The following is a 25797-nucleotide window of genomic DNA, read 5'->3' as shown; positions in this document are numbered from 1 at the left end:
TGTCTGGGGAGGCAATGCCTTTGCAGAAACGCAGACCCCAAACATGTAGTAAGTTAAAAACCTCTAATGTATGCCACCCATTTCATCCACACTCCAAAGTTCACTTTACCAAAGCTCAAAAAAGGACCAATGAGACGATATTAGGAAAGTAAAGCCTTTGCTTGCCTTCGGGAATTTTGGGCTGCTGTATGTGCTTTATCGATCCGGCACTCAGGGTGCCTGTGGTAAGCTAGGCCCCACACTGCTGCTGATCCACCAGGGCAGGGCTGGCCGTCCACACCCCAGGGGGAGGGCAGTCTGATGGGGGCAGGGCGGTTCCTTGTCCAGTCCTTAAAAGCAAGCACCCAGGTCCCCGCACCCACAAGTCAATTGGGATGGGTTCCAATTACCAGGTCAAAATGTCCCCATTCTCAGTCACCCAGCACGGGACCAAAATTCCTTCATGGCGTAAGGTTCTTACAGCGTCCCCAAAAAGCTAGCAGCCTCCAGACAATTGAGGCTCCTTTTTAAGTTCCAAAACAAAGAATTCCTCCAGTGTCTGGTGCCAGGTTTCTCATACGCTTGGTATAGTGAAGACCCCATAACCTCCACAGCATGCACACAAGATTCGACAGGTTGCGACACGCCACATGGAACCAAGTCAGTCGGGGGGGATATGCCAGAACAACCAGCTATCCCAGTCCATCACAAATTCTTGACCTAAAACCCCGAACTCTTTAACGTAAACCCATCAAAAATGGAAACCACAACTGGAGTCACCTTCCGGTGTTTCACAAAAAATGTGCGTGAATGGACTGTGGAGAGCTCATCCTTAAAGAAAAGCAGAGGAACTCTGAAGAAAATGATTGACAACGGCACATGCAATAATGCACTGTTTTTATAACTAACCAAGGAACGCAGCTCTTATTCAACAGGTTGGCAATTGAATGTCCAAGTGCACCACATTTTCAGTTGCCACATCAGCACCCTGACCGGATCTACAGTGTTCAAATTACCAACTATGAACTGCATTGTGAGATTTTTTCCTCGAACTTTGTTAACTAAAGAAACACCCAATTACCAGAGGATTATAGAAATCTCCCATGGATTCAACCCAAGACCATCGTGTTCATTAAGTTATGTATTATTTCATTTCTATGTACCCTCTGTTTACTACAGGTGCAGTCGAATCCATTAATCACCAAAGAACAACCTAGTTAAATGGAGTCCATCCTGAATCTATCACAGCTCTTGCGTCGGGACCTCTCCCATGTCACATATAATTACACCGAAGCCAACACTAGCCTTCCACACGCACTACACAGCGCCCTCTTATGCAACACATGGTATAAGCACATTACTGGGTGGGCTCCAAGACATCAGCCAAGTCATGTTACGTCTGTTCAGTGATACCACATGCAGTAGGTGCAGACAGGATTTACTTGTCCAAAGAGGTAGCCTTCGAAAAATCAAAATACCTTCTCCACCTATACCTATGTAGGATTAGGGCCAAAATACAACCCAGCAAAGTAGAACCACATAGAGTAGTAGTGAATCTGACCCGATATAAGACCAATTCCACAGCATTGTACCTTTTCAGCGAGCCTAGCGACATTCCAACTGAGTTAAATAGGATGCTTGGGGAGGATACTGTTTGGCCCAACACTTTTCAGAGAAGATATTCTTGGAAGTAGCATAACCACCATAACAATGCACAAACACGTCTGCTCCCGCTTCGATCTGTGGTCCCAGGGGTAGTCCTTAGTAGACCTGCGGCTGTCATATTTAATAGCAAATGGACCCAAGACATAAAGTTACAGTGTAGAGCCATCCACCTCGATGATACGAAGGGAAATGAGTCTTGTAGGGAACAGCTGAAGCATAGATACCCCATGTCAGGGAATCTGGTATACTGAGGTGAACAGATGTACTTTGGTACTTGGATAGAAGGGAAGGGGCAACCCTTAATTGTACAGAAACTTACACTTCCTTCCTTGTGTTTCAGAGGTAAAGGAACTATTCCACTGGGAACAAATGAAAACTGTGGCTCAATACTGCACGTTCCAGACGTGCAATGGGGCATATCCATGCTGATGGATATGTGCTGGCAATGTGGCAAGTTTGCCTACACTCGGCTCATCCCCAGTTGGCGTGGCCTCTGCTCCTATGTCACCATACACACCCCGACCCGAAGAAGATCTAAAAGAGTTGCATAAACACCAGCTAAAGAAGAAGACAACTCTGTTGCATCAGGCTCAAGAAAAAAGAACATTGTAGAAGAATTCAGACTGTTTTCTGACACACAAGATAATGCGGGAGGGTCCGTACCCTTCTTGACCTTGCAGATGAAAGCAAACCCCCGCTGGTTACAAATATCCACGTGGGAGATGCTCAAGATGATGAACAGCACTGATCTCAGCCTTAATGTGATAAAGGAATAATTGAGAGTCATACGCCTTATGGTGATGCACCATTGATATGTGTTGGACTTAATGGCCACAATGGAGGGAGGGGTGTGTGCCCAGATCGCTGTGTCCTACTACACATTTATCCTAAACAATGACCTGGATAAGGGGACTCTGACTCTTGCCATCCAAGCAATGCACTGTTTACAGAGACATGCATGAGGAGGGAGTTACGCCTGAGCAGGAGTGGTACATGGATTGGTTCTCTTAACTTACTCAGTGGCTGACCGGCCTGTGCATGTCATTGTTGCCCGTTTTCATATTTTTATTGTTTTTGTATGGTTTCCTGCAATTGGGGGTTTCCTGCTGTAAAACTGTGGTACTCAAATTAGGTAAAATGTAAGTAAATAGGAAAATAGTAATAGTCAAAACTGAAGAACAAGTCCCCAACAATGTGACTGTCATGAAGTATGGGTTACATAATGTAGTTGAAAATTCAACTAGAGGGGGGGAATGTTTATAATGATACATTTGTACATAAGAACAAAATTGCATGAACTCTCCATCAACCCTGAGTCAGAAATACGTGACCAAGCAGGCTCTGAGACCTAGGCTCGAGGTTACTGATCGTCAGGTCACGGGTGGGGTGGCACGTAGTCAGCAGACAAACTGGCGAACAGTAAACTGAGGTCCATTCCCCAGATAAGCGCAGCAGCACCACAATAGTCCAGGGGGATTGCCCCCAATAAAGTACACATGGCTGGAGGGGTGTGCGCATTCCCAAAACACCATGAAGTCAGATGCGACATGAAGTTAGGAACACACAGCCAGTCAGGACACAGCACACACAGTGATCAATCGCCCCTCATGCTGAACATCTGGACACATTACCCACTGCCCTCATTTTGTCCACGCAAGGTCGAGGTCCACCTGCATTTGCAATCAGGGGCCTTATTTATGACTCTGTAGACAAGGCCTCCATTCATTTACCAAAAAAGGATCAATGTAAGTACTTTATGATACCCCAAAATTTTTTATAAAACCCTGTTAAGATTGATTGTACTTTGAGACAGTCCCCATTCCCGCTTCGGTAACTGTGCTCCTGGCCGAAGTGTTTAATTAAACCAACTGTTCCTGTTTTGCCAAACGCCTCTTGTTTTTTCGAGGTAAATTCATATTTGAGCAACCGATCAAAAGAGCATTGCTCATCATGCCCAGATGCAAGAACATGCTTGCAAAGCATGGGCATTTCGTGGTGTTTGGAGTGATCCCACTGACTGAAAATGCAATCCACCTCTGTCTGTTTTAGTTCCTACTCATGACAATCCGACATTTGCTGACTGAGTGCATCTTCCTAATTGTTCTGGCAGCCTGACAGATGTTCCACAGCAATGTCTATTTTGTGAGAAAGGCCCAGTTCCACAGCACCTGAGGCTTTTCTGAAAGGAGTCTGGACCATGTTCCTCTTTGCTTGGCTATGTTGTGTTGTCTGTCTTGGCTAGGACTGGTTGACCTGCCAATCTGGGGAGAAACACTTGTAAACCTAGTCATGTGGCACGGATGTCCAATACAATAATGTGGAGCCTCTTCTCCGCATCTAACCAGAGGCCTCTGGTTGTCAGTTCTTGCAGGTGAGCTTCCCATCCGTCCATGGACACATCCGTAGTGAATATGAACCTTTCTATTAACGGCAGGAAAGAAAGACCTGCCTGCATTTAGATTTTCTGGAATCCTCCACACATTAAAGCTAGCCTCAAGCGCCTTGTGACATAGACCTTATGTTTCCATGAGCCTTCTATCTGTTTCTATAGCAAATCCAGTTCTTACGGGGCAGGTCTCACACAGAGCATACAAAATGGAATGAGGCCTATACAAGATGCCATTTGGCCCAATGGGGACTTGTATTGCCTCACTGTTATTGCAATAGTCTACACCTCCAGCTTGCAACTTTGTCACCCTTTCTGCTGATGAAAAAGGTACTGCTCCCAGGAATTGGTGTTTTGTCTGGGGGTCCCAAGATGATTTTTCTCAGTTTAAAGTGAGAGCCAAAGAGGCTGATGCCGGCATTCGTAGAAGCTTTTGTTCCTTTCCTGGAAGGCACTTTGACTAGCCAGTCATCCAGGTATAGTAACACCTGGTCACCTCGCTTTATAAAAGTGGCAACTTGGGCGTGGCAGTGGGTGAATATTCAAAGCACTGATTTGACTCCAAAAAGGAAGTGCCTTGAACTGGTAGTGCTGCAAATTGAAGGTACTTTCTGTGCTTTCGATGAATGGGTATATGGATGTATGCATCCCGAAGGTCCAGGGAGGTCATAAAACCCCAATCATTCTCAGACCCAGTATTGGTCTCCATTGACCTGCCTTCTTTTAGATTAAGAAGAACCTAGAATAAAAACCTTGATTTCTTTGCGATTTGGGGACACTTTCTATGGCTCCATTAAAGAGAAGCATGAGAACTTCCATTTGAAGCTCTATCAAAATAAAATGATGTTCTTTGCTTGGTGGACAAACTGAGGGTCTCTGGATGAACTCCAACGTATGGCCTGATTCGACAATTTGTATCTTCCATTTGTCTGATGTTCTGCTCTTCCATACGGGAGCAAAAAGGGAAATTCTCTTCCCCCAACTTTTGAGAACATGATTGGAAAATGGGGTACAAGTTGGGATTCAAGCTCTTTTCCAATTCTCGTTGCTTCGTTTCTTTCTTCCTGAACACCTCAAATAAGACTGTCTTTGGTTACGATTGAAGAGGTATCCTTGATTATATCCAGATTGCCTTTGATGAGCATATGAATGTCCCTGACTTCCATATTTATTGCCTCCTCCTCTGAAATTCTGAGATCTTCTTGAGCCACGAAAATTAGACATCCCAAATCAACCATACTGCAAAAGTCCTAATGCCTTTGCGGTGTCAGTTTTAAGACCTAGCAACGCCTCATCTACATGCTTCCCAAAGAGAGTGAAGCCATCAAAAGCCATATCCAGAACCTTGGTTTGAACGTCAGTACAGAAAGCTGTAGACTTTAATCAGCCTTGTCTTCTTGGTACAGTACCTCCTGCTAGTTGGCAGAAACCTGTGTTTGAGACATCAATTGCTGCATCAACATTGAAGGAGGAGGTAAGCTCCCCATATTTTAGGATTGTTATCGCCTCTTCCCTCTTATCTTCAGGAATGAACTCAAATAAATGAGCAATGTCCTGCCACATCTGGCAATCATAATGACCCAGAATTGCCAAGGCATTGGCTGTCTTAATTGAGGTGGCGCCATAAACGAACTTCTTCGGCCCAGATTATCAATGCGTTTGCTATCCTTGTCTGGAGGACTGGAGGAATGTTGTTAATGGGGCCGTTGTTCTTCTCTGAGCTGCTGAAGAAATGACTATCAGTTTTTCTATGACCAGTGAGACAAGCCGGAGCCGTATACCTTTTTTCTAGACAAGGTCTCACCGCTGGAACTGTTGCTGGTGTCTTCTTTAATATAATCCTTCTGACCAGAAATAACCATGAATGGGTATGGTATTTCCAGACTTGCAAGGTGCTCTTTAAAGTCATAAAGGAAACATGGTTGATCTACAGACGTCATTGGTAGGTTAAATTTCTTGGCAGCTCTTTCTATTAATGAATAAGAATTTACAGATATAATCTGAAGAATTCTGTACATTCGGTCAATTATCCTGTCCACTTGGGACAATGAATACGCCTCTGCTATCGTCTTGTCTTCCATCTTCTTGTTGAAGTTCATCTTTCTCCCCATCCATATCCAAATACACCAAACAATTAAGGCTAATGCTATCCATGTCCCATCTGTGAACATATTTGGAAGATGGCTCCCTTGACTGTGGAGGAGGTAGTAGCAACGGTTGCAGAGGAGGTGAAAGCAGCAAAGGAGTAGATGGAAGGGGTGTCAGAATGGGTGTGGCAGGTAACCCCATATTAGGTTTATCGGCTGGTTGCTGTGATAATAACTTAGAGTACATTTTCATCATCTGTTGCAACGTTGACGGAAAGGCCATCGGCACTTGAACCACATCCATATCCCTATAATATCTTGGTTGATTCTCTCTCCTATCAATCTGAATAGTTTGAGACTTAAAATCTTGACGGTAAACAAATTTGTTGTAGGACTCATCATCCTCAATTTCTTTGCCGAATTCGGGAACATATCTTAAATCCAATTGAATTGAGCTGTAATCCGTCAAGGACGCATATTAATTCGCCTCCTGTTAAGAAGTCCAGTGAGGCGCTCAGTAGGCTAAAAGATCACCAGCTCAGGCAGCAGCTAACATCCCAACTGCCACAGGACTCACTCCAGAACAGACCATTTTGTTGTTAAGCAATGACACATGGAATGCAGGGACACAGCCCAGCAACAGGGAGGGAAAGAAAGGGCAACAGGATGTGGAAGAAAAAGGGAAAGAAAATAAATGAGACCACAACACATCTCCCTACCATACAGCTAAACAAGAAGATACAGCAAAGATACCGAGGGCAAAAATACAACTGTAGTTAGAACAAAATAATGCAGACAAAACAATAAGTACATTTCATAGTCTTGACAAAATAATTAGAACATTACATAGTCTTGATGCCAAGACGGTCTGAATCTCAACCTCCGGGCAGTGCCAGAAGATAATTAGAACATTTCATAGTCTTGATGCCACGATGGTCTGAATCTCAACCTCCGGGCAGTGCCAGAACTATCACCCCGAACAGAGTGCCCTGACACTCTTGAAGAATCAAGACCCCGTTCACGTCCACAATCATTGGAACCAGGCTGCCATTTAACTAACCTGGACTTACACCTCACCAGAATCCAACGCAACAACATTCCTCCCGACTTCTTTAATGATAAAGGGTCCCATAAACCGTGAACGGCCTTTCTTCCAAAGACCAGGATTCCTGATCAACACCTCATCTCCAACATGCCAATGCTTGAGGAAAGAGGAATTCTTAAGGTCAAACCTGTTTTTGTATTTTTCTTGGTGAAACCTCCGTCTGGAAGCAACCTGCTCATTCATAACTACATCATTCACATCCAAACTCAACCAGGCAGGACTCAACTTGTCATGAGGTTTTCTGCCTCTCAAGATTGAAAAAGGAGAAGCTAACATCAAACAATTGGGGGTATTGCGGTGAGCCCACCATGTTTCTCTGAGCATTTTTTAAGTGAAGACCCAGTTAGCAAAGCCCTCTGAGCACAAGAATTAACTAACTTTTTCATGCTTTCAGCCAAACCATTGGCTTGCGGCGAGTACAAAGCTGTCTTCAAGTGAGTGATGGCTAACTCTTAAAAATGCGCTCATCTCATGTGAAACAAATTGAACCCATTATCAGTGATGAGGTGCTTAGGAATACCTTCTCTGGAGAACTCCTCGGAGAGGACTTCAATGACAACATTATTGTTAACAGCAGGAACACATTTAGTGACCACCCACTTGGAGGTGGACTCCACCAGCAACAACACATAACGTTCATCATGAGCAAACAATTCACAAGGTCCAGCAATGTCCAAACCCAACTTGGACCAGGGCTCAAGGGGAACCTCCACAGGCGAGAGTGGTGCAGTACAAGTCTTTTTGCTCTTTTCGCTGTTGGCACATTCCCAACAGTCTTTGACAACTTCCTCAATTTGTCGATCCATGGTCGGCCATCAGTACCACTCACAAACCCTGGCTTTCGTCAAATTCTTACTCCGTAAGTGTCCCTCATGGGCTAAGTTGATAAGCTTGCACCTCAAATCACGGGGAGGTATTACCCCCCAACAACTCATTCTTGACATTAATGAAGCACTTCAAGGATTCAGGTATATCCTTGTCTGCTGGCCAGCCCTTAACTGTAAACTCCCTGACCAATTCCAAATCACTGTAACCAAGAGAAGCAACCCTTCTAGCCGACGTCAAGGCTAAAAGGAGAGCCACTTTCCATGATAGAAACTTTAGATCTGCTCTGTGAATAGGCTCAAATGGAGGTCTCATTAGATGAGCCAGAACCAGATTGAGCTGCCAGATTGGAGGCGGAGGCCGAACTGGAGGGAAAGCCCTGAAAAGACCTTTTAGGAATTGTTTGAAAATCCTAACGGACCAGAGAGAAGGACCTGAAGCTGTCCGCCTGAACCTAGAGATAGCCGCCAGGTGTACCTTAACCCCTTCCACGCTCATGACGAGCTGGGCTCGTCATGAAGTAGCCTCCTCGCACGCTCATGACGAGCCCAGCTCGTCATGTAACATGCACTTTACAGATTCTCAGCACAGCAGGGGAATATGCTGAGCATCCATGGGGTTAATGGAGGAATGTGCCAGGACCGACTTAGCCAGAGAGAGAATAAAAGGCAATATTTGGTGAGGAGCAGAAGAGACCGTATGGAGATTCTGTCTGTGGCACCATAGGCAGAAACGATTCCATTTCGCGTGATAGGTCTTATTCGTACTAGGTGCACAGGTTCGAGATAATATTTCTTTACACTCCTGAGGGATATTTAAACTCTGGAATTCTCGGTGCTCAGGAGCCACGCTGTCAATTGTAGAGAGCTCGGGTCTGAATGCAACACTTGGCCATGGGACATTGTCAATAGATATGGAATGGGCCGCAGGTGAATTGGCTGATCCTGAGAGAGCAGGAGAAGCTCCGTGAACCAGAATTGGCAGGGCCACGCTGGTGCGATCAAAATCATTCTGCAGGGTTCCGTCTTGAGTTTCCTGATTAGCCTCGGAATCAGGGGAATTGGAGGAAAGGCGTAAACAAATGTGCCTGACCAGGCTATCGAAAGAGCACTCCCCAATGAGCCGCGATGGTGATCCCTGCTTGCATAGAACTGGCATTTTCTGTTGTTTGGGGTTGCAAATAGGTCTATGGACCGAGTGCCCCAACATGCGAAGACTTCGTCGAGAGTGTCTTGATCCAGTTCCCACTCGTGACAGACTCATTTCAGACGACTCAGGGTATCCGCTGTCGTGTTGAGAGTACCTGGGAGATGTTCTGCTGAGAGAGGAACTCGGTTGAGAATTGCCAATTCCCATATCTCTTGGGCCTCCCTTGAAAGAACTAGAGATCTTGTTCCGCCTTGTTTGTTCACATATTAAATGGCCGTCGTGTTGTCCATACGAACCAGTACTGTGGAATTCCGAATTCTCAGAAGGAAAGCTCGCAAAGCTAAATGAATTGCCCTGAGCTCCAGAAGATTGATATGGAAAGTACGCTGCATTGACCGCTCACTTGTAGGTCTTGTAAAACAGCTCCCCAGCCTTCCAGCAAAGGCATCCGTGGTCAGAACCAAACGGAGATGGAGCAATCTTGAAAGTGAGACCCTTTGAGATATTGTCTTTGACCGTCCACCAATCGGCCGCTTTCCTCATGAGAGGTGTGACCATTAACTTGTCGTCGAATGAGCCTTCCGCCTGGTGCCATTGCCTGTCTAGCTACCCCTGCAACGGGCGCATACGTAGTCTGCAAGGCGGAATTAAGGGTATGCAGGATGAAATCGATCCTAAGAGCGATTTGTACAGACGGACCGATAGAGATCGTCTCATTGCAATTGACGAGCCGAGAGAATGAGCTTTCTTTGTCTTTGCTCCGATGGGAAAGCCTTGCAGCATCTTGTATCTGGAATGGAACCTAGGAATTTGGCCGACCTGGAGGGGAGAAGGACCGACTTGTTCCTGTTGAGTTGTAGACCCAGATGATCGAAAAGTTGAATGCAACTTGTGACTGCTCTTGTAGTTGCTTGAGAAGATGGCACTTTTATAAACCAATCGTCTAGTTAGGGAAAAACTTCTAGAGATTGTCTTTTGAGAAACGCTGCTACCGGGGCAAAAACCGTCGTGAAAATCCGAGGAGCTGTTCTGAGCCTGAAAGGCAGAACTTTGAATTGATATTGGCTCTTGGCTACTGTGAAGCGTAAGAAACGTCTGTGAGCTGGATGGATCGGTACGTGAAAATGTGCATCCTCGAGATCCAGAGTAGCCATGTAATCTCCTGGATTGAGAAGGCGCAAAATATCGTGAAGGGATACCATGCTTTATGCGATAGGTGTTGAGCTCCCTCAGGTCTAAAATTGGGCGCCATTTCTCCTCCGTCTTGCAAACCAGGAAAAACCTGGAATAGAACCCTTCTCCTCTTTGAGATAGCGGCACAGGCTCTATTGCTCCTTTAATGAGCAACTGGTGGGCTTCGAAATGTAGAAGCTGTAGATGTTTCGATTCGGTGGCGCGAGGGGCTCTGGAAGGTGGGAGGTGTTTTAACTCCAACATGTGGCCAAACTGAATGATATTGAGGACCCACCGATCTGATATTATGATCTTCCAGCTGCGCAGACAGTGAGAAATCCTGCTCCCTACTGATGTTACCAGGGGTGGAGAAACAGCAGACAGAGCTGAGAGGCCGCTATTGACGTTTAGAAGAATCTCTCCCTTGACGCCCCTGTCGACCTCTTGCAGGTTGGCAAGAGAAAGACGCCGACTGGCCCTTGCGTTGTGAGTATTGAGGCTTGTACGACTGAGGATTGCGAAAAGGGGGAGTAGTGTTGTTGGTATCCTCCTCTGTAATTTGAAAAACCTTTACCTTTTGCCCCTCGGAAAGGTACCTTGCGATATTGCAATGTGCCTAAGGACCTAGCTGTTTCCGTGTCCTTCTTGATGTCCTGTAAGGCGTCATCTATATGCTTACCAAAAAGCATGTCACCATCAAATGGCAAATCCAAAATCTTATTCTGTACTCAGGGCGAAACCAGGTAGCCCGGTGACAGCCTTTCCTCCTCAGGACAGCCGAACCTGCTAGGGCGCGAAAAGCAGTTGTGGCAATGTCCATGGCACAATCAATCTCTGAGGAAGATCGCTCCCCCTCTTCCAGGATTTTCTTTGCATCCGCTTTGGAAGCATCCGGTAGCTGATCAACGAAAGGAGACAAATCGCACCATATTTGGCGATCATATTGTCCCAAAATTGCCAGTGCGTTAGAGGCTCGAACCAAGAGGCTGGACATAGAAGAGAATCTCTTGCCCACGTTGTCAAGACGCCTGCCTTCTCTTTCGACAGCGAGGCAAGAGGAGCCAATGGGTTCTTTGACTTTCTCTGAGCCGCCTGGGAGATTACGGAGTCCGGCCTTGGTTGGCCAACCAGGCAAGCCGGACTACCATCAGGAGCCTTATATTTTTTCTCCAGCCGCGGTAGAACAGGGATAACAGTAGCTGGAGACTGCATAACCTTCATTCCATATATGCTCTATGATGGGAATAGAGTGAATGGATTTCCCATAAGGCTCTTTAAAATTATAGAGAAAGCAGTCCGATTGAACAACCGGAACGGGAAGACCAAATCTTTTTGAAGCTCTCTCCATGAGATTATGGAAACATCCGATGTCTGCTGGGGGAGAATCCACAGGATCCAGTACAGGTGAAGCGGGATCTGGTCAAATATAGTCGTCCCATTCTCTATCCGGGTTTGGGACCTCTCTTACATTCCGATCATCCTCAGAGGAATTATCATCATCATTATCCTCATTCACCTGCCCCGTAGCGATATTCTGTAGTTCCTCCAAAGGTTCAGGGTCTGGTGGTTGAACCGTAGAAGTCAAAGGAGGAGGCGGTGGTGGTGACGGCGGAGGTGGTTGCATGGATTCAGAGGGTTGGGATGGAAATCTCCTACTATAATCCATCAACATGATCTGTAGGTCACTTCTTAGGGAAGAAGGCATAGAAACCATACCCTGATGAGACTGTTCTTGAGGCCTCTCCCGAGGAGGGGGTTGCCGCTGTTCTTCATAATAGTCATCAGAATCTGAGTCCTGGTATTTCACCTGGAGCTGAGATAGACTATATGCATCACCATAAGGACTATCCTCCTCATCATAGTCTTCATCTAAAAGTAATGCCAGAGGCAAGGACGTCACCCTTCGCGAAGATGTCATCTCCGGTGTAATTTGGCATTTTCTCATTGAAATTCTAACTTTTTGCACCGTCGACGGAGTTGCGGCGACATCGCCGTCATCAATGGAATCGTCGTCGATGAGAGCATCATCGTCGGAGAAAGGATCATCGTCGATGGTGGAGAAATCGTCGACGGCATCATTGACGAACTCGTCATCAGAATCATGGTAGCTGTCGTCATCGCCATCGTCATCTTCAACACCACCGTCGGCGTCATCTTCATCAAGGTAATTAATATCGTCGACGACACTGAGACTGGAACCTGCGTCGTTGAAGCTGTAGTCGTCGAAGCCCTCGACGACGGGACCATCAACGGAGCTATAATCGACGTCTGATGCTCTTTAGAAACCGCTGTCGACGTACCTGATGAAGTCGTCGACAAGCGGGTTTTCTTCTCTGATTTTCCCTCCTTAGGTAAAGATGCTGGTTTTTTTTTAACCCTTTTGTCTTCTCAGATGGTGGAGAGACAACAGAAGGCACTTGAGTCACCTTCTGTGTAGAACTTACCTCAGTTACAAGTCCCCCCTTCTCCTTTGCACCTCGGTGAGGAGATTTTCCGGGACTGGGCCTATGAGACCTATCAGAGGTCTTTTGAGAGGCCTTAGCAGAAGGTACAGTAGAGGTTGAAGGGGAAGACCTACCCCTCTTTTTAGATCTCCTTGATGAAGTATCTGAGGAGGAATCCTCGCTGTTACTAGAAATGACCTCCTTCCGTGACTTCATCTTCTGTAGCCAGGTCAAAAGTCTTCCTTCCCTGTCTCTCAGTGTCTTGGTGGAGAAGGTTCTGCAGATTTTACAATCAGTGGCTTTGTGGTCCGGGTACAAGCAATAAATACAATCCTTATGCTTGTCTTCCACATAAAGCCTTTTCTTAGAACAGGTAGAACAGGCCTTAAACAAAGCCTTATTTTCTTAATCTGACATCTTGAAGAAAAAAGTAGCTGAAATCCAAAGTTGTAGAGAAAACTGAGCAGAGCTCAGAGGAGACTCCCTTAGCACAACGTGCGGTAGAACATTTGAGGCTCTGAGGTTCTCTCAGGGAGGTTCTATGGGCTGAGGCTAATCTGATTGTGTTGCAAGTTTTTGGTCTCTTTTACAAAAAGAGGTGGATATGCTACAAAATGAGATGAGGCCTAGGCTTTTCTTTCTCTTTTGTACCTACTGCTATGGTATTTTTTATTTACCGAGACTCCCATTCCGGCGACGGGGAATGATATAAGCTATGGGAATCTATGAAAGTTCCAATACTGGGGCAAATGGATATATGCATTTACCAGGTCTAGAGACATCATGAAGTCTCTGCTGTTTAGAAGGTGGAGAATGTCGGAGAAAGTAATCACTCGAAAGGATTGCTTGCGGAGTGATTTGTTTAGCTTCCTGAGGTCCAGTATGAGTCGCCATTCCCGTTTTCTTACATATGAGGAAAAAACAGGAGTAGAATCCCTTTCCCTTTTGAGCAAATGGAACCTTCTTAATTGCTTCCTTGGCAAGCATTATGAGGGCTTCCTTTTTCAATAAAACTGTGCTCCCCATGGTAGAGTGTTTGGTAGTCTTTCTTTAAACTTCAGGGTATGGCCATAGGTAACTGGGTCTATTACCCATTTGTCCAATGTGATGTTTTACCCATCTGTCTGAGGTGATGTTTCTCTATTGATGGAGGTAGTTGGAGATGTTCGCACCTATGGGGTGGGACGAAGGTGGTGCAGCTGGTTCCTGGTTGAGGCCCCAGTTTACCGCCTGTATAGCGGCTCTGGGGCGGTGGCTTTCTGAGGGGATCTTGCTTTGCATATCCCACAGTGGATGGTTGAGGATATGCCTTTGTCAATAAGCAGGTCTGAATTGAGGCTGGTAGGTCTGGTGTGATTGGGAGCTCGGATATCCACCTCTGTATGTTGAAAAATCTCGGCAACAAGCCTCCAGAAAGGTCAACTTCCAGCAATTGAGGATGCAGAGGGACTTGGCTGTGTCAGTATCTGTCTTGATGGCTAACAGAGCATCATCGATATGCTTGACGAATAGCGTGACGCCATCATAGGCCATATCAAGGATCTTAGACTAAACTTCAGATCCGAATGAGGTAGCCTTAAGCCATCCTTAGCATTTTAAAACTACTGCACCTGCTAGTTGACGAAAGCCTGTGGAGGCAATGTCCATGCCGCAGTCTATATCTGAGGAGGTGCACTCACCTTAGTGCAGTATTTTCTTGGCCTTTTCTTGTCCTCCGATCTTTTATCTTCAGGTATTACGTTAATGAGGGAACCAATATCCGACAACATTTGTCGCCAGGGAGTTGGCCGCACGTACTGAGATGGCAGACACGGTGGAAAACCTTACGCCTTTGTTATCTAAGCGCTGTCCTTCTTTGTCTGGCGGAACATATGCAAGTGCAGACTGGTTTTTGGAGCGACGCTGAGGTGCTTGAGAAATTACAGAATCTGGCTTGGGGGGTCCTGTCAGGCATGCAGGGGAATCCTCTGGAGCACTGTACTTTTAATCAATACAAGGCAGGACAGCACCACTGTAGCAGGTATTTTCATGATTTTTCTCCTTCTTGCCAGATGTAGTCTATAGGTAGAGCCTGAACTGACTTTCTTGTTTGTTCCCTAAAGCCATAAAGAAAACAGTCTGACTGTGACAGAAATGGGGAGGTAAAATTGTGTTTCCACCCTATCCATTAGGTTATGATAACTTCTGATGTCTTCTGGAGGCGAATCCACAGGCTGCTGAGTAGGTGGTGACAGAGTGGAGTATAATGTACTTGTCCCAGCCATCTAGTGGAGGCTGAGGTTCAGGAATCTCGCCTTCTTCTCGGTCATTATCAGCTGATGATGGATCAACCCTCGATGGTGCTGTGATGCAAGAAACAGGCATCATCCTAGGAGTGATAGGCGGAGGAATTGGTGGGGTTAGTGGAGAAACAGGTTGAGGTGGGGCAAAAGGTTGTTCTCTACCAGGGTCAGAAAACAGTTTCCTATAATCCATGAGCATAGTCTGGAAATCCTGAACCAAAGATCTAGGCACCTGTACTTCGTCCTGTCTGGGTGAAGAATAGGAATAGTATCTGAACTGCTCCTAATGCATCTGAGGAGGAGTATAATATCCCTGATAGTAATGGCCTTTCTCCTCGAAGTGGTCTTCATTCTGGTACTTGAGCTGGAGCTCCGAAGGGCTATCAATTGTTCTATAGGGGCCGTCATCATCTGACTCCTCTAGGCCCAGTTTTCTCACTTGGAAACACCTTGGTAACTTGCTGGGTGAAGTAACCTCAGATCATAGGTCTTTGATATTTTTGTGATTTTATTTCTCTTTGACGGTAGCATCGACGACGTCATAGTTTGTGCAATGTAGGCTTCATGCTTTGACATTCTTGTGGACATTGTGTCCTTCATAGACTGAATCGTCGTTGACTGAGCCATTGTTGACGAAGTCATCATTGACTGAGTCGCCATCGACAGTATCAACTTGGGGTCATCGTTGATGTGGTATCGTCAATGAGATCTTTGTTGACGCTGCAATCCTTGTCGATGGGATCGAAGCATCTATGGATGCTGTCATCGTCGTCTCAACGACTAGAAAGCAGTCACAGTGATCGTAGAGGATCTTGCTGTCGACGGGGCTGTGTGAGAGGACTTATGCCCCGTTGCCAACGAATTGTGAGGAATGCTGCGGATCTTTAGGTGTACTTGGCTCAGATGATGCTGTTTTTGATGAGAATTGCTTCTGTTTCTCCTTTTTCTTAGCGTCCTTAGTCTGGTGGAGCGTTTTATGCGACTTTCTGCTCTCCTCAGAGCTCCCGGCAAGAGGCCTTGATCTTTTGTGAGATCTTGATGAGGCATCGCTATTCTCTGACTTTTTGACTTTTGAAGCCATAAGAGAAGCCTCCCCTCCCTGTCTTTCAAGGTTTTAGAGGAAAATGTGTGGCAAATTTTACACTCCTTTACCTTGTGTTGAGGGTAGAGGCAATAAAGACAATCCTAATGTAACCTTTTTCTCAAAGGTCTTGAAGGGTCAGAAAATGCCTTTACTGTCAGACATTGTAAAAGTAGAATTAGCTTTCAATATCTAGCTTGAAGAAAAAACTTAGCAAAGCTCAGGGAGACTCCCTTCACACACGACGTGTGCTGAAAATATGAGGCACTAAGCCTCTTTTGGGAGTGTTCTAGAAGGAGCTGGCGCTTGATTGTTTATAGTTCAAGTTTGGTCCTTTTTTTAAAAGGACACAGATAGGCTACTAAACTGATGACCCATTGCCATAGCCTTTGATAATTATACATACTGCTTTACCATGATACCTTGGGATTCCCACTTCAATGACAGGGAATAATTCAAGCATTTGAATCTATGAAAGATCCAATCCTAGATAAAATAGTAAACCTCCCTAAAGACAACAAACAATACCTCAGTGCTGTACATAGGGCTGGTTCAAACCCAGGTCATACCAAAATAGTAACTATTTTAGGTTTACTGAAGGGTCAGAGCTGTGCCAGGGGACTCCCTCACACACAACATGCAGTAGAAGTTCGAGCTATGGTGGCCTCCAGAGGAAGTAGGAGAGCTTCAGCTTCCACCTCATTGGCTGAAGTTTGGGTTCTTTCAAATGAGGTGGTTTTACTACTAAAGATACTATGTTGTTTCAGGCCAATGGCCCTTTTGCACTGTATACTTTGTTTTTACACTGTTTACTGCTATATTAATGTACCAAGGATTCCCAACCTGACGACAGGGAGTCATTCAGGCATGTGAATATATAAATGCTCCAATGTTTGAGAAGAACAAGTTACTTACCTTCAGCAACACTCTTTCTTGTGGATATTCTGTCAGCAGATTCCTCACCGTCAACGCTCCTCCCTGTTTTGTGGAATAGTCTCTTTTTTAATCTAAAAATGTCTCAATTTAGAGACCTGCCACCAATACATCTGGTTATTTTTGAAATTCATGTCCAAGGGTGTGGACTGAGTCAAGATACTGATGTTGACTTGCAGGGGTAATGCTTATATGTAGCACCATCATCACTTCCTTGGTGGGGCAAAATGAATGGAGAGTTGCACAGCACCACCTACCGGTGCAGGAGCAATGCTGTTAAAATCTTTCGGATCCAATTTGGCACCGGAGGATGTTCCAAAACTGAGGAATGTGCAGTTAGATAGAGAATCAACCCAAATGAGTGGTAAAGAATGTAAGTAACATGTTCTTTATTACTTACTTTCACCATGGAGTCCATAAACACCAGAGGCAGGCAGATTCTGCAGATGACAGTCCGGCCAACAAAGATCTCAAATAAGTGAATGTGCTGGTGGTTAACAGAAAGCTATGGCTGAAGCATTCACAGATTAAAGAAAATTGTTGAGTACAGTTCTGATAATGTTTAAAGCCAGTGATCTACTATATTGGTGGGAATCATGGGCGCTGGCAAGGCCAGCATACCGGGAACTACAGGCTACTCTAAAAGTCAGGCTCCAAAGTGCCAAAAAAAACCATTTGTGTGAAAATGGAAAGTACAGCTGGCAAAAAAAAACATGATTGGTTTTTATAATGCAAAAAGAAAGGGGGATGCATTGGGTAATTTGGGAGAGGTTGCAAAAGAGTGGAGGCTCTAGAGTGCGTGTACCAGGGCTTCCGCCTTTTACCATTACAAAGACCAGGTGCCAAAGGCTATGCAGTGGCCTGCCAGTCGCATGAATTTGAAAGTAGCAGGGCTGGACAAACTATAAAATGCTAAACTAGGATTTATGCTAAAATTATTTTATTTTGGGCATAAGAATTTTGTAAATGCAATTGCAAACAAATTAGTATGCTTTAGTGAATTTAAAGTTGCAAAAGTGTACATCGTTGTCTATTCCGCATAACCGGAATTCTTGCACATCAGCAAACTATATGTATTCTTTTAAAGTTAAAGGCTCCGTATGTCACTTCACTTTCTAATAAAACGAGAAATACTGAAGGAGGAAATAGTTTTTTTGTTGGTAAAAGTATCTAGCACACAAAAATTCATTAAATTGTCAATCAAGTTTAATGCATCAGAAAGAAGTAAAACTACATTGGCATATTTAAGACAAACACTTTTTTCTATGCACACTATCTGCTGGACAGTCCCTTTGAAAAACTACTTTTAACAGTCCAAGACATTTCATTCGAAATTGTTCACATTTTGTAGCTGCTCATTTTCTTCTTTTTCTCCTTTTCTATTCAGTTGAGAAGAAAAAAAATAACCATTGGACCCGAAACATTTACATTGCAAGCCACATAAGAATGCATAATTGGCATACAATAACCAATGTAGAACAATTATGTTTTATTTCGTTTGCTTTGTTCATCAATAAAAGAATATAAAAATCTTGTTCAACCTAGTGTTAAATGTATTAAAATAGATTTGTATTGTACGGCACAGTTTCTCCCGGAGTTGTGAAAATGTTTGAAGGGACCATGTGCTGCCTATAGTGATGAGACACTGCAAAAACCACCCACTCCCTTGTCAGCTATATCCTTGTTTGGGACAGGCAGATCTGCGCGATGGTACTATAGTTAGTCTCCCCCTGCCCATTCTTACAATTCTGTGCTAAATTGTTCAAAATCACAAAAGTGTCCAGGCACACTAGAAACCTGGGTTGCCCTCACTAACTTCCGAGGTAGGCCTTATCAGTATTCAAGGGAAGGCCTGCGTCAACTAAGGCGCCAGACGACCCTTGCATAATCAGGAAGACTCGCTAGTGAAACAAGCAGGTGCTCTAGAACCTCTGGGGCTAATACTATTCATGTAAAATGTAGAAATGGACAAATGCTAAATGAAAACCATTTGCCAAAAGCAGCAAATGCCACAGCCCCTCCTTCCAAGATAAATCTGATATGAGAAACTGCACTGGAGGCAGTTTTTTTCCTGTACCATTTAGCAGATTATTCTGCAAGCAAAAAAAGTAAGCAGTTTTTTATCACATTAAATATTTTTACAATAAAAATGCAGTACAAAATGTAATTATTTTTGGCATATTGTATGTACTGGCAAGTAAAGAAAAAAATATTTGTATATTTATCTGCTTAAAAAAATCATTTTCATAACCAAAATCAAAATAAAAACCTGGCAAAGTTAACCATTGTATGGTTTTCTGCTAGACCCTGCACAAAAAAACTTCATGAGAAAATACATCAATAGCAAAATAAGGAAAAAGGAGCTGCAAAAAAGTAAGGAGATTTACAGTCATACCTCTTTAAACACTTCGGAATGCGTATAGACAAGCATTAGCATGAAAATACTTCAATATTCCACTAGAAACGCTAATTTCATACAGTTTTTTTATTTAAATATTTGCAATTCTCGGCTAGAGTAATACTGAAAAAACTATCTTTTTGTTTGAAGGCTCTGTGAGTATGCACAACAAAACCAATTTCCACCAGCCCTATTCCCACTTCACCTGAATAAATGTAGCAGACCTTCTTTGTACGATGACAAGCTGCACATACATACGCCGGTGCTATAGTTCTATATCTCTCTCCCAAAAGAGGTTAACCAGCGCTCCTGACCAGATTACTTGTCCTTTTTTTCAAAATTCTTCATTATGCGGAAAACAACCTGGAGATATTCTGTAGTCACCCAGTCTCCAAAAGATGCTATGATTTGATCTTCCATTTGTTTTCAGATCCATCAATACATTAAGGCCAACATAAAAATTCTCCTAAGCACTGAAGGTGTCAGCAATAATAATGCAGTGCATACTGCTGCTCTCTGGGAAGTTGCCGCAAATGTAACATACAAACTGCACGGATCTGTTCTCAAGTCCTATAGCACACAAATGTGTATAAAACAGACCGCGTTGTCTTTTCCCTTTTCTCCCTCCGTTATTGTGTAAAGTCATTGTTTTGGCCAGCTGTGTCAGTTGTTACTCTGAGACTGCTGCAAGGCTTTGTGCATGGCAGCGGAGGCAGATGATGGTTTGATCCAGGGGACTGTGAGCAGGGAGGAGGTGGTAGTGGTTGTCATGGTGACTTGAATCATCTGCTCGTTTTGTATCAGTCTAATGAGATTTTTGAGGCGTTCCAGTGATGACTGAGTCCCTTTTTGCTGGGCCAACAGGCTGCTTTTCTGCTCCAAGCATTTCTGTAAGAGGGATGGAAACAGAGAAACAGAAGAATGAATTAACTACACAATAAGCATTTTTCCGTAAACACTTGTGGGTCAAAGAAATTCGTCTTCGAGCAAAGGTCAATCATTTTAAGACAATTTATAACTGAAGCCACCCAACTGATGCATCTGTGTGTCATCTGCGTGCTTTATGTTGTATGTGTCTGTTAATTACTACCTTGGTTTAAGAAAGATGTCACAAACCAACAATAACAGACTGGGTTCTATTTAATAGGTCTGAATCAGGTGGATCATATTATTTGTGAAGTCACTGCAATATCACCATATAACCAAAGTGTATGCAAACTTGGGAGCAAACGGCACAAATACACAGTGTCCCTGGTCCGGTTACCAAAAGAGGGACAAAAGGCATACACGTTGTGACACTGGCTTAGGGAAACAATCTTTAATACTTTAGAGTTGGAAATAAAACCTTTAAAATACCTCGAAATGATATTATCAAGCAGGGAGAGTGCACTGAAAAACATTTTTAGAACATGCTTCAGAAAGTTTCAAATTTAATCTCTCCGGACTCAGAAATGAGTTGTCCTTGAAAGTGTTGCTAAAGAGCTATATATTTAAAATTGTAAATAAGAACCTCTTTTGTTAATAAATGTTTTATTCCGAAAGCAATGAGGTTTGGCTTTGTTCACATGTTTCTTTTTAATGGTGTGCGAAAATCATTAGACTAGTTAGACCGACTCAGGTGACAACACTCTAAAAGGTCAGGGGCCATCGACCCGAGAAAAACAGCTTTAATTGACCTCCGTTAATTCATTCTTAACTGGTAACTCGGGATTTCGACATAAAAGTTTAGGAAATAACCAGTGAGATTTAGACATTAGCAATATCTTTTTTTTTTATAAAATAAAAAAACTGTGTTTGTGTTTTCTAATGGTATTTGTATCCCTCTAACAATACATTTCAAAGTGTGTGGAAAAGAGTCTGGATTTCAAGTGGACAAGACAAACAAAAGTATGAAAACGCTGTGGTGTACAGTAATAACCTCTACGTCTTCTACCCTGCCAGGAATAATGACTTAATTTCTGTGTGTGAGGAACACACCGCCATATCTGTGAAGGATTCGTAAGACTGCAATACGTGTGAGCTAATTGAAACATGCCTGAGCCTCTATTCGAAGAGCGACAAGTAATGAAGGCCTCTGGATGGCTGACGCAGCACATGCAAAGGAGGCACGCTTGTGAGGACGAACTGCTGTTCTAAGGGAAACAAGGAGCAGAGGCGAGGCCGCGCTCCCGTTCTGAGCTATCAGCAGAATTATGGAATGCGGTTGAGCGTGTACACAGGCGCATGATTTATTTTTCTATTTAGGATGCACGTTTTGGGTCTCTCCATTTCTAAAGCTCCCACATACTGCGTTATTAAAGAGTAGGCCCGTGTCAGACATTTTTAGATATCCGTGGCTTTATTACATTCCGATTGATTACTGCAGGTGTGATTATTGACGCTACTGACTATCTATGCACACATTTAACTGTAATATTTGTATTATTGATGTGTTGTACTACTTTGCTCCCTCACGCACTTATTATGTTTAATTCCACTCTCTTGTTGGTATTCCCGGCTTTGTAAAACGCTCTGATATCTGCAAAGATCTTGTTCGCGCTATATAAAACTTTCAAAATAAATAAAAATAAAATAAATAAACGTGTGATGCTCAAAGAATGTGTGGCCTGACGGATGAGTAACGTAGGCCTCTGCATGGCTGTGAAAGAGAAACAAGCGAGTTCAGATTGCTGCTCGAAGGGAATCACTTCAGATGAGACCCAGCAACACCTCCCGCCCCTCCCCCATTCCACACAACCAGCAGATCTCGGGGCTGCTACGGAGCATCTGTGGGGACGCAATGGCGCATGGTTTTTCGATCGCGGCCGCAGTAAATCCTGTGGCTCACCTTCATTGCCTCATCGAGGCGCTGGTCTTTGTCCTGCAGCTGTCGGTGCTCGCTCCGCAGCTCGCTGCCTCGCTTTAATAACTTTCGCTTCTCTTCTTCTCGGACTGTGAAAGACAAAGGTCAGTCAGCGGAGGTCGCAGATGGTAGGAGGCAGGCAGGCTGTCAGATGGGATGTGCTCGCGCCTTTGAACACTAGCAACTGATGGCTACAAATGAGCTCGCAGCATCATTATTTTTTAACAGGCGAGTCATGGTAATGCTAGCAACAGCTAACGTTATTCTTGGGAAATTAACTCCAGGAAAGGAGGGGCGCACACTCCAAGGAGGCAGGCATCGGCTCTGAACAGTGCTCAGCGAGAACAAGTCACGGGGCTCTGTTTGTTTCTGACATTTTATCTTGGCGTGCGTCTAAATACAGCTAATGTATGGTTTAAACTCCTCTGCATAGTGAACTTTTTATGATGTGTCTTGTTTGGCACACCATTTCAACAACAGCTAAACACTTCCTTACCATATTCTGAATATGTAAGGGGCAATTTCAAACAATTATTTGTTCATGTCATTATACATATCTCTGCAAAAGTTACACATGGATGACATTACATTGTTTTAACTTTCAGCCTCCACTAAGCCCAAATGGCACATACCAACTGATATTATCTGCAACAGCAGTGACTGTGGAAACTGTCCACACTAGCACATGCTAACTCAATCCAATAAAATACGAGTAACCCCAATAGAGGGGAGCGAAAACTGATTTAATATTATCAGGATGGTTATTTGAACCAACACCAGGCAATACGCTCATAGACATTCTCCTATTTTTTAATAGATCAATTTAGCATTTACACATTCTAAAGTCTATAATAAGATAATGAAAATCTATATTGTGAATATATGTAGCAGTGCTTTTTGATGCTGAAAAGTTTAAAGCAAAGCTCCAGAATTCTGCAAACGTAAGGACTTCATCTAAGCTTGACATCAATTTGAACCCATTTCTTCTAAATGTCCCAGCAATGGAAGACTTCGCACTATCAGCCTCACCCAAATTACAATCTCTGGGTTATACTTCAGTCCCAACGCTCTCCCTTGTCCCTGCATCAACCAGGCTTGGGAGTCTGCAAAGGACTTCTTCACCAACATAAAAACACAAGCACCTTTTCACTCCACACTCATTAAAAGTACAGTTCAAACTCTAGTCATCTAAAGACTTTACTTTGACAATGTGATTATGATCTACACTCCACATGTTTCATTTCCTCCACACAAGGCAATACCGAATTCTTTGCCCAGACTAGTCACTGGCACAAAAAAAAATAAACACATAACATGCATATTATGTCATGCCCTTCACTGGCTTCCTATTCACGCAAAAATATATTTCAGTTGGGTAGTCCACATCCAAAGTTCTACGCATGAAAAGCCCTATTCATCCAAACTCCCCACCATCTCAGTCAAAGAAGTCTTTGAAGTTCCTCACTTCAAGCCCTCTCTTGCATACATACCCCTTCTTTGGTGCAGCGACTTCCACGTGGAACTCTATAGCCTTCGAGATAAGAAACTAAGCTCCCTCTTCTCACATTTAGGAAACATCTAAAAAAATACACATTTCCAAGTCTACAACGCCAAGCAACATCTGTTCTCTCCCTTCTTGATGTTTTGTCTTTTCAGCTACTACGCTGCTCAACATTATTCCTTTTTTGCTGTAAAGTATTTTTATTTTCGAATATCATCTGTGTAAAACTTTCTAATACCCATGTTGGGCAGGTTTCAAATAAAGGTTAACAATAAACACAGGCCTTATAATTGTCCACCTTAAGGTAAATGGAGGTTTATTAAAGCAAGCACTCAATCTTGAATGCAGTGTCAACCAAGGATGGTGCAGCGAAGAAGTAACAGATTAGGAATTGATTCCTTGTGAAACATGGTAGGAACATTAAAATCAGTATAATCATCCTTGGCAAAATTGTAAACTGAGGCCTAAATAGCAGACTTGCTGATCTCCTTCAGTGATACCTTCCTGATTAAAGTAGTAGCAGCTGCCATGGATACGTTAGTGTGAACCTTAAACCACAGAGGGACAGTCAGTTCTGTCGAGCAATAGTAATACAACATAGACTGTAAAGAGCAACATGAGGCGGACATTATCTTGAGACAGGATTCTCTTAAAAGCACTGAACCCTGAAATTGAAGTCCAAGGAAATTCCATCTTCGAGCTTGTATAACATTATGTCTCCAATTCAAGTATGAGGACTAGAGATGGGAGTCAGCCACTGTAAAAGTAATATGTTCTCTACTAGCCACACAATTCCAAAACAGGAGAGTGATTTGTGATTTTCATGTTGAGCATCCAATGGGCAATAAATGTCATTGTTCGGGGACTGGTTTCTCAACTTCATGCATTGTGCTCAGGTTGAATATATGAACATTTAGAGGGAGTGAATTAAATGAGTTACAGTCACCACTTCCAATCTCACCCGAATTGCTTGAATTCTGTATTTGTTTCAGCAAGACATTATGATAATACACGGGGAGAAAAAAAAGGAATTGATTTTATTACATTTTATTTTATATTGCTTCCCCACCCCATGCAAGGGCCGAAGCACTTTCTGAATCCTAGAGGAAATTTGTAGAATTTGAAAGCTACTTTCATAGTGACTTTGTTATTCCTAGCCTCTAATTGCGCCACTTTTTACATCCTGTGGTGCCCTAACCGCTACTAAAAGGGCGAGAAAATCCTTTTCAAAGTAGTGAGGTATCAGCTTTGCCTGACCTGTCTGATATGGGGGTTCATGCTCATAAATTTGGTTTATAAGGAAGGAGCTTATCATTTTGAAGGATTTGATCAATGGCACATATATCTATCTATCTATATATATATATATATATATATATATATATATATATATATATATATATATGCAAGTTGTTGAGAAGACAAGAGCACCACAAAGTTAACTTGATATTACGTTTTCATACTAGATCTCTGCAATTCCCATCCTTTGGTAGACCTTTCAAGAGAATAGAAAAAGCCTGGAGAAAAGCAGCATGCCATTATTCCCTTACACCAACAAGTTTCCTAACTTTAATAGGGCAAACTGCACACCACTACATGATGCAATGAGAGTTTGGTGCTTGCAGAATACTTGTGAATGAAGTGTCTCACATAACTGCCCAGACGTTTCAGCGACGTCCAACGGCACAGCGTCCACAATGCCACCCTGCACTGTTTTTTTCAGTACCACATGGCGGTGGTGTTGTCCGTGAACACTTGCACTAGCCTTCCCTTGATTGAGGTTAGAAAGGCTTTCAGTGCCAATCAGATTGCATGAAGCTCCAACAGGTTGATGTGGAGTCTGGACTCTATTGGAGACCAGAGACCTCTGATCTTCACTCGCCTACATGGCCGGCCCCATCCCAGGAGAGACGCTTCTGTCACTACCGTCAGATCTGGTTGTGGAAG

The 25797-nt window shown here is 43.7% G+C and overlaps 1 protein-coding gene across 6 annotated transcripts in view; it reads right to left on the bottom strand.

The window, feature by feature from the left end:
- Positions 1-18293: 18293 nt before the first annotated feature.
- The window catches only part of PHF21B (PHD finger protein 21B), a 428073-nt gene continuing 420569 nt past the window's right edge, over positions 18294-25797 (bottom strand). For all 6 annotated transcript variants that reach the window (XM_078673841.1, XM_078673842.1, XM_078673840.1 and 3 more), the window contains 2 exons: positions 22335-22438; positions 18294-20395 (listed from right to left, as the gene is read on the bottom strand). In XM_078673841.1, coding sequence (XP_078529967.1) covers positions 20171-20395; positions 22335-22438 — 329 coding nt within the window. In that variant the 3' untranslated portion in view covers positions 18294-20170. The remainder of the gene's footprint in view (positions 20396-22334; positions 22439-25797) is intronic.

Source organism: Lissotriton helveticus, chromosome 1_1, assembly GCF_964261635.1.
Source record: "Lissotriton helveticus chromosome 1_1, aLisHel1.1, whole genome shotgun sequence".
In the NCBI taxonomy this organism is placed as follows: domain Eukaryota; kingdom Metazoa; phylum Chordata; class Amphibia; order Caudata; family Salamandridae; genus Lissotriton; species Lissotriton helveticus.
The sequence above is the reverse complement of the archived record's forward strand: the minus strand, read 5'-3'. Positions and strand labels throughout refer to the sequence as shown.